Below are 10,318 nucleotides of genomic sequence, written 5' to 3'. Positions count from 1 at the left end.
CTCGATTTTCAAGCATAGAAGCATTTGAGGAACTTCCCATTGATGGGGCTGATCCTTACACCATCATTATCAATCAACTTGTAAGCTCCATTGATGTAGACTTCTTGCACAACATAAGGTCCATCCCATTTTGAAGTGAACTTATTGCCTGTACGATGAGTTATGATGATAGGTCTTCGAATGGCGAGGACTAAGTCACCAACTTGGAATGATCGTGGCTTGACTATTTTATTGAATGCACTTGAAAGACGAGCTTGATAGCATTCAAGGCGTTGTTGGGCCTCGAGCCTTTTTTCATCAAGTGCCTCTAATTCTTGCAACCTGAGCTTGGCATTTTCTTCTCCAGTCAATCCTTCTTGAATGGCAATCCGTAATGATGGGATTTGGCGTTCTAAAGGAAGGACGGCTTTAACTCCGTAGACAAGAGAATATGGCGTTGCTTGAGTAGGCGTTCAAAATGTTGTTCGATATGCCCATAATGCTTCTCCGATTCTTTCATGCCAGTCTCGCTTTGTCTTGGATACCACTTTTTTCAACAAGCTGCCAAGTGTTTTGTTAAACGCTTCAGCTAGTCCGTTTGCTGGGGCATTATACATGGAGGAGTTGTATTGTTTAAATTCAAACTTCTCGCATAGCTTTGTCATCAGCCTATTGTAGAATGGTTTGCCATTATCAGTTATGATATATCGAGGGACACCATACCGATAGATCAAGTGAGTTCGAATGAAATTGACCACCGTTTCTTTCTTCACTTCCCTAAGGGGTACAGCTTCCGCCCATTTTAAGAAGTAGTCAGTTGCGGCCAAGATGTACAAGTGGCCACCGGATGACTTTGGTAATGGCCCTATTGCATCAAGACCCCATGCATCAAAAGGCCAAGAAGCTACAGTTGGGTGTAGAGGTTCTGGCAGTTGATGGATGAAGTTTGCGTGATATTGACAAGTTTCGCACTTCTTAGCGCATTCCATAGAATCTTGCACCATTGTAGGCCAATAGTAACCCATTCGTTTGATCCTATAATGTAACTTAGGACCTGACTGATGTGCGCCGCATATTCCAGAATGAGCCTCCTCTAAGGCTTGTTTAGCCTCCTCCTCTCCTAAGCAACGGAGAAACAATCCATTAAATGAACGGCAGAAGAGAGTGTCTTTATAGTAAATGAATCGAGCAGCCCTCCGCCGAATCTCGGTCTTGTGGCATTTATCATCCGGGAGTCTTCCATGTTGAAGGTATTCAATGATCACTTGTCGCCAATCTTCTTTTTCGACAAGGCATACAGAAATGATGTTGGCTTGCTCTTCCTCTTCTTCTTCAACCACAAGAGGTATTACCCACCTTTGGGAAATAGCGACTTTGGTTGTTTCTTCTTGGGATAATGCTAAGGCAGTAGCCAAATTAGCTAAAGCATCAGCCTGTCTATTCTCCTTCCTTGGTATATGCTCCAATGTGGCGGTCTCAAAATTTGATAGCAACTTTTTCGCATAGTTGCAATAGGGGATGAGGTCTTCTTTCTTGACGTCATATTGCTCCAAGATTTGGTTAATAATTAATTTGGAATCCCTAAAGATCTCGAGCTGCGCTATGCCCATCTCAATGGCCATTTGTAGACCAATAATCAATGCTTGATATTCAGCTACGTTGTTAGAGCAAAATTCGCTTAATGAGAACGAGTACATAAGTATTTGCCTTTGTGGAGAAACAAACACTACACCTGCCCTCGCTCCTTCTCGACGTGCAGCCCCATCAAAAAACATCATCCATGGTGGCATTTCTTCAATGTAAAACACATCTTCATCTGGGAAATCATCGGAGAACTCCCAATCAGATGGAACTGGGTGATCAGCTAAAAAATTTGCCAATACTTGACCTTTGATAGCTTTTTGTGGAATGTATGCAAGGTCATATTGTTGTAGCAAGACTGCCCATCGAGCTATACGACCCGAAACTACTGGCCTAGAGAGGACATATTTGATCGGATCCGCCTTTACTATCAAACGGACTGTATATGCTTGCATGTAGTGCTCCAGTTTGTCTATGGCAAAGAAAAGAGCGAGGCACATCTTTTCGATAGGAGAATAATTTAATTCAGCCCCATTGAGAGTTCGACTTACATAATAAAGGGCTCTTTCTTTCCCCTCTTTATTTTCCTGCGCCATAAGAGCACCTAGAGACTTTTCTTGGGCCGCAATATACAGCACCAAAGGCTTTCCTGGGATAGGAGCACCTAAAACTGGAGGATTAAGCAAGTACCTTTTGATGAGCGCAAAAGCATTGCTACAAGCCTCATCCCATTCAAAGTGCACATCCTTTTTCATCAATCTATTGAAAGGTTGACATCGACCGGCCAAATTCGAGATAAATCGTCGTATGTAGGCCAGTTTTCCCTGCAAGCCTCTAAGTTCTCATAGATTCTTGGGTTCTGGCATTTTCTGGATAGCTTCAGTTTTGGACTGGTCAATTTCAATACCGCGGTGCCTCACAATGAAACCAAGAAATTTTCCAGATGTTACGCCAAAAGCGCATTTGCGGGGGTTCATTTTAAGCTGATACTTTCTCAGTCGGGTGAACACGGATCGTAGATCTGCCAGATGGTCTTCCCTCCTTTTTGTTTTAACCACCAAATCATTGACATAACACTCCACGTATTTATGAAGTACATTATCAAAGATCTTCTGCATGGCCCGTTGATAAGTAGCACCAACATTCTTTAGTCCAAAGGGCATCACTTTGTAACAGTAAATTCCCTTAGGGGTACGGAAAGCTATAAGCTGCTCATCCTTAGGATTCATTCGAATTTGGTTGTAACTCGAAGATCCATCCATGAAAGATAAAGCTTCATGACCAGTAGTGGCATCAACCATGACCTCAGTGATGGGTAATGGAAAATCATCCTTGGGACATGCATTGTTCAAATCACGAAAGTCAATGCACACTCGGATTTGTCCATTCTTCTTTTTGACAGGGACGATGTTAGCGATCCATTCTGGGTACTGTACTTCACGAATGAAGCCTGCTTCAATGAGCTTATTGACCTCGGTTTCTATTTGAGGGATAAGCTCTGGCTGAAAGCGTCTTTGAGCTTGTTTGACTGGGCGCACGCCCTTCTTTACTGCCAAATGGTGTAGAGCAATACTCGGATTGAGCCCAGGCATTTCCTTGTAAGTCCAAGCGAATACATCTTTGTACTCTACTAGGAGCTTGAGGTATCCTTCTTCTTCTTCAGGGGTAAGAAGCGCACTGATGAAAGTTGGCCGGGGTTCTTCAACAGTTACTAAATTGATCTCTTTAAGTTCATCAACTGTAGCTTGTCCTCCATCTTCCAAGGTTGGAGGAGCTTCATCGACCTCTTCATTGGTTGCTTCAGCATTTGACAGTGTACCCTCTTCTATTGTAATATGAAACAAGGATGATACCTCTTCAATTTCCTCATCATGGACAGGTGACTGACTTGTATGTACAATCATTCATCTTTTGACTTTGAGCGATCCTTCAGTGTCGATCTCCAAGGTAAAGTTACGTTTCATGTGTGAAGGAATGCTACTGCAGATCTCATCATTGGCTTTCTTCTCCCCTTGAACGTCAGAGTTTATTGAACTTTGAGAATGACTATCAATAGGCCTTTTCGTTGCCCCCAGTCGATCAAAGACTGATTTACAAGCAAGAGTGTCCCGATTTGGTGTTAAACAAGTTGTATTTAACCTGTCGAACACTGTGATTCGTGATGACGAGGCCTTGATACGATCAAACACTAAGACATGGGATGAAGAATGGTCTTTTCTTTGATTTGAACTTTCGCCGACCTCCACCGTTATGTATTGGGAACTCGAAGGATCGTTTCTTTTCTTGATCCATATCTGAGTTGGTTATTCGGGAGTATAACCTAATCCGGTGTTTGGGATATGAATTTCATGCCCTTCAAGCCGCATTTTCCTTTGTGTTTTGCTAAGGTCATGCATCTTTTCTCCGGTGGCTTCTGGAATTAGCTTCCCTAAGTCTTCTTGTTTTGAGAAATCGTAGCCTGCTTTGGCTAACAGCCTATATGCCTTTGGGTCAAACCATTCTTTCGTCCGCTCACTTGGTAGAATACCATGCTCTATCGGACTTTGCGAAGACCCCACGAATCCATTTAACGGCTTCGAGGGCAAAGGGTTTGTGGATGAAGTTAAAGGCATGACATGATTTTCTTTCAATATGGCTACATCCTCCATCGTAAGCTTTGCAGGTCTCCCCATGTCTTTTGTAGGTTGAAGGCATTCCGCGAATGGTGATTGTCCATTCTTGCGATGTGATAATGGTATATACCGGAGGAAGGGTTCTGGGCCTTTCTTTGGGGAAGAAATGTCCTTTTTGGCGATGAATTTAACATGCTCCTTTTCATCCTGTTTACTTTTTATAGACGGGATCTCAACTGAAAGAACCTCGCTAGAAATGTCTTCTTTTGCATAAAATTTTGCATTAGCAAAATGAGCTTCGGTTTCTGCAAAAGGCTTTAAATCGGCATCGACCTTTTTTATTCCATTTTGAAAGAACTTGAAGCATTGATGCAAGGTTGATGGCACTATTCCATTTTCATGGATCCAAGGACGTCCTAACAACATGTTGTAGGTCGTCTTAGCGTCAATGACGTGGAACAAGACGTTGCTTTTCAATTCTCCAATGGATAATTCTAGGTGGATCAGGCCGATTGCACGTTGTCCTCCTTGATTAAAACCTTGGATGATCAAACGACTGTGTGATAATTCTTCCATAGTAAAACCTAGTCGTTTCATGGTCATTTTTGGAAGTATGTTAACGGCTGAACCTCCATCAACAAGGATACGCTCGATCCTTTGTTCACGAGCATAACCAGAGACATAGAGTGGGTGATTGTGGGGCTTAGAGCCTAACAATAGATCCTCATCAGTGAAAGTCAAGTCTGGAGAGCATGCGTAGCATCCCTGTGTTTGTTGAAGCGTATTGGTATGAGGGGCGTATATCTCTGGCTCCTCAAGAGCTCGGGTGAGCACTTCTTTTGGTGATGTGGAGGATTGCAAGGGTTCAACTTCATCGACCTAAGATTGGAGTTCCTCCAAAGATGACAAGGTCTCTTTTGGATCATCATAGTCAATGTCCTCCTTTTCGTCCTGGATTTCGCAACGAGAAATTGTGTGGACGGCCTCGGCTGAGTCATTTTGAAAGAATTTTTTGGGGAAGAATTCTTCCAATGTGATGAGCTTTCGAGATTTTTGGGTTTGTGCTGAATCTTCATATACCTTTGTTCCCAGTCTCCTTTGCCTCTTATCACTCATTCTTTTTTACCAAGGCTGAATCTGGTTTTGTGCTCTTTTGGACTCTTGGATGATCAAATGAAGAGGGAATGCTCGTTTCTTCTTCCATCTCTTGCGAACAACCATTGTCCAACCTTCTTCCTCATCCGTCGTTGACCTTTTATCATCGTTTGAATTATAATGAGGTGCTTTTTGTGAGAGCTGAACTTGAACCGGTTCTAGAGAACCAAAATGGATGAGCGTGGTATTTGCCCCTTGCTTAGTATTTGGAGACAGGGAACTAGGTAACCCACAAGAAAATGTGACCAGGTTTGACTAAGCAACATCATTAAAATCCAAGTCGATTTTTCTTTCCTTGGCTAGCTTCATGATGAGTTCTTTAAGAACAAAGCATTTTTGGATTGGATGACTTATGATGCGATGATACCTACAATAGTTCGGGTCATCAACTTTTCTCATCTCTTCCGGTCGTTTGCATTCTGGCAATTCAATTAATTTCAACTTGAGCAGTTGTTCTAGCATTTCAGGCATATCGGCGTCTAGAAAAGGATAAACCTTTTGTTCCCATTCCTTAAGTGATGAGCAACGCGTCTCACGTTGTTGACTTCCTTCAGGCCTCTTTTCATTGGCCTTCACATTTTTTGTTGAAATTTTGATTGGGGCAGAATTGACATTCATTGAGTCTTTGATATTACTTTTTGCATTCCTGTCATTTTTCCTTATTTCCCGTCTTTCTTTCCTTTCTTCAGGTATGGGAGGTTTCGTATTTCCATGGCTGGAAATACTTAATTCCATGTCATGCGCACGAGTTGCCAACTCTTCAAATGTTCGAGGCTTTACTCCTTGAAGGATGTAAAGAAGTCCCCAATTCATGCCTTGGATGCACATCTCTATAGCAGATATTTCAGTAAGTCTATCCTTGCAGTCTAGACTCAAAGAACGCCACCGGTTGATATAATCAACGACGGGCTCATCCTTCCACTGTTTAGTATTGGTAAGCTCCATCATGCTTACTGTGCGTCGTGTGCTATAGAATCGGTTGAGAAACTCCCTTTCAAGTTGTTCCCAGCTATCGATTGATTCAGGCTCTAAGTCTGTATACCAATCAAAGGCATTCCCCTTTAGTGAACGGACAAACTGCTTTACAAAGAGGCCTCCTTGAGTCCCTGCATTCTCGCAAGTTTCTACAAAGTGAGCAATGTGTTGCTTAGGGTTTCCTTTGCCATCGAATTGCAAGAACTTGGGAGGTTGATACCCATTTGGCATTCTCATGTTATCAATGCGCTTTGTATAGGGTTTGGAATATATGAGAGAACTTGTGGAAGAACCTCCATATTGTGCTCGAATGGTATTTGTAATCATATCCTGCAGTTGTTGGACAGATATTGAGGCCATTGGGGTGGAATGTCCATGTTGAGAAGTGCCTTCACCTCCTTTTTCTTTATCATCCTTGGCGTTTTCTCCTTTGAAGGTAAAGCCAGGTGGCTGCTCAGGGCCAAGACTTGATTCACCCGAATCTTTTACTTCCAGCTTGTTCATTAGGGTTGCAATTTTGACGTCCTTTTCTTCAAGTGCCTTTGTGAGAAGGATGACCCTTTGTTCCATTTCAGCCATCTTTTCTTCCATGGTAGAGGTGTTAGTCATCATTACTGGCATGACCTCTATAGATGATGGAGAAAATGATGAAACAGGATGAGTTAGAGGTGCTTCACTCCTTAAGTTTCTCATCACGGGTGAAGAGTTGATAGAAAAGGTTTTTGTTGGGGATGATTCATTACTGGTCTCCAAATCTTTCGAGGTAGATGATTCTTCAGTGGTAGCTTTCTTATTTGAAAGAAAGTCCAAAGAGATGACAGCAGGAGATTGGTTTTCTTGGGTTGGTTGAGGTTGGAGTCGATCAAAAGCTTTGGATCGACTGCGAGTGATTGGGCCGACATACTCATCAGCACTGGAATCATCAACCACTGATTTTCGGACATTCTTGCTAGAGGCCATTGAAGCTAGTAGCAAAATGATGTCGAATTTCTTTTCTTTTGAAGGAGAAAGAGATGAGAGGCAGAGAGGTCCCACTGGGCGTGCCAGAATTTGTAAGCGACTAAATTTCTAGTTTGAAATAAATCAAACAAGTAAAATAGTTTCACAAATGCGAATTTATATTTATGATTGTGTGGTACAATTCTCTGAAATTACAAAAGAGTGATCCTCTGATTCGATCTCCTTGCAAGACTTATTGATTGGATTTGTGGTAATGTGATTTTGACTTGAACACAAAATATCCTTCAATTTGGTTGAGGGATGGATTGAAGATTACTGAAACGGAATTACAATGAATCTCTGGCTATGAGCTTGTTTAGAAATCCTTTGTTCTTCGCGTTCTTCGTGTTTTTCGTGCGTTCTTCGTCTTCGAAGGTTTGTGGTGGAAGTTCTTCGGAGCTTTAGAGGCTTGAATCCGTTGAGCTTCACTGATTTGTGATTTGTTGATGTTTTCGGACACTTTTGGCTTGATTCCCGTGAACTTTAGGATCTAGGCAGATGATCTGGATGATTCTGCTTTGAATGTTCTCCGATTTTGGGTTTGAAGTTCTTGAAGTTCTTGAAGGCTTTGAGGCTTGATCTTCACAGAGCTTTTTCACTTCTGAATTCTGGTCCTCCTAAATGTCTCAGGAAGGCTTCTATTTATAGGAGTTTTGGGGTGGGTGAGCGACACGTGGCGGAGCTTGATTGGTGACACATGTCATAGCTTGATTGGTCCACTTAAGTCATCGCTTACACGTGCGAGGTTGCTTGAGTCATCGCTTACACGTGCGAGGCTGCCTGAGTCATTGCTTACACGTGCGAGGCTGCTTGAGTCATCGCTTACACGTGCGAGACTGCCTGAGTCATCGCTTACACGTGCGAGGCTGCTTGAGTCATCGCTTACACGTGCGCTGATGCGTGATTGGCTCTTGAATGACACTTGGCAAATTTCTGTTGGCTTCTGAATAGTGATAGCAAAACCTAGCAGCAATACATGGTGTTCTGTAATTGGCTGTATTTTGTGGACTTGGTAATGTGACGTGTCAGCTTGTGATAGGTCGGGAATTTTCCCTCTCTACAGTCTTGTCTAGCTCTCTGAATCCCGCAACAAGCTCCATGGTGCATTTGCCATCTTTGGCTTCTTCTAATGCTTCCTAACAGCACCAAAACCTCACTGAACACTCTGAAAGGATGTGGTAAGTGTTTGGGCTATCAACCTCTCAATGGTATGGAAAAGGAGAAGTAGGAGTTGAGGAAAATTCACAAGCAGTTGTGTAGAGAAATGTGGGTATAACAATCTCTAACTCTCAAGGTTTCTAACTAGGGTTTTCTCTCTGAAGCACACCTTAACTTTTGTGGGTAATGTGGACATATATAGTGTGGGTACAGAAAGTGTGTATCAGATAGCACAGTCTGGCAAAACAGAATGTTCCGCGAGTGTCTCGTGGGAAGGCCTTACCCGTAAGCTACTTGCAAAACACAACTGTCTCCATCTGTCCTGACTCTTCGCATTTCAGTCATGTGTAGGGCACATGCATCATTTCACGGGATGCTTAGTCGCGAGCTACCCGCAAAAACTCTTCTGTCTTCAATTGCTTGAGTCTTTACACACTCTCTCTTTATCACATAATCCTTACAATTAAATCCCACAATAAATACAGGGTACAAAAGATTGAATAAAATTACAATCAAATTTTTTATGGAATTAAAGCCAACAAAACATATAGTTGTAAATTACAACTTTACAATCTCCCCCTTTGGCTATTTGGTGACAAAACCCCTAAAACAGACTCTAGACCTAAACGTGAGTTTGGGAACAGTGGCAAAACTCACTCATACCTAATCTAGAAGCTGTGAAGCACTTGCACATATATACCTGTAATCTGAAACACTTGCACACAAACAAAACTTTCATTAAGTTTATGACAAGTTGAATACATGGTACATACATAAGCAAGTAAAATGCGATCAAGTTTGTAAACACTATAAAACACATAAGCATATCTTGATCATACAAGAACAATCATTAAAGAATGACTACAATGAACATTTAACTAGTAAATGCTCATCCGGACATGCAATGCAATGAAGACCAACCATAATGATCAATTGCATGTTCAACACATAAACAATGCAAAATAAACGAAGTATATGCATTTAGGATACAAGATCCTACTAGGGTACAAGTGTGAGGTACTTAAGACATAAGACATATTAGCAATATCTTAAAAGCACAAAAAAAAAAAATGCTACAAAGCATTGAGATAAACACAACTACTGAATATAAACTGAAATTAAAAACAGAGTACTTAATTATAAAGAAAACAAAGTACTGAAACTTTAAGGTAAAACAGTAATAACAACAAACCCGCAGTTATAAAAGCTAAAGTAACCAAAGGTAAACCGCCTGAATGAACCAATGTTTCTAAGCCCTAAGCTATGCTCCCCTTAACTGTGCAAGCTCCCTCTCAAAATTTTATCCCCCTTCTTGACCAAAATGGCCAAAGAGGCTAGAACTGATTGGACTCTGAATTTGAACCATGGTCTATGGACAAGTCGTCGATCTGAGAAGATAATGCCGTGATCTGACCCTGGACATAAGCAAACTGGTCCGTGGTGTGTTGCACTATCATCGGCTGAGAAGGGGACGAACTTCAAGGAAGTCTTGGATTGAATCTCTTGTAATCACAAATTCCATGTGTCTCACCTAGCAATTAATGTAGTCTCCTTCCACACTAGCATTGGAAAAGAACTCTTTAATAATTTCCGAGTACACATTTCCAGTTGGAGTTAACAGCTTCGTCCATGTCCTCTCCTCGAACACATCAGGAATGAACGTGTCTTCAAGGGTATCCATTTACAACCTATGGTCTTATAACCCGATGGAAGATCTACTAATTTCCAAGTTCTATTAGAAATTAGAGATTCCATCTCATCATTTATAACATCTTTTCAAAATATAGCATCAGGTGATGTTAAAGCCTCTTTTAAATTTTGGGGATTTTCCTCAATGTTAAAAACATAATAATCAGGAC

The 10,318-nt window shown here is 41.6% G+C and overlaps 1 protein-coding gene across 1 annotated transcript; it reads right to left on the bottom strand.

The window, feature by feature from the left end:
• Positions 1-452: 452 nt before the first annotated feature.
• On the bottom strand, positions 453-2,315 carry LOC115985565. Its single transcript, XM_031108503.1, has one exon. It carries the CDS (start codon positions 2,313-2,315, stop codon positions 453-455), a length of 1,863 nt encoding a protein of 620 aa, XP_030964363.1.
• Between the last annotated feature and the right edge of the window lie 8,003 nt (positions 2,316-10,318).

This window comes from Quercus lobata, chromosome 4, assembly GCF_001633185.2.
Source record: "Quercus lobata isolate SW786 chromosome 4, ValleyOak3.0 Primary Assembly, whole genome shotgun sequence".
NCBI classification, from domain to species: domain Eukaryota; kingdom Viridiplantae; phylum Streptophyta; class Magnoliopsida; order Fagales; family Fagaceae; genus Quercus; species Quercus lobata.
Note: the sequence above shows the minus strand (reverse complement) of the source record. Positions and strands in the feature narration are given on the sequence as shown.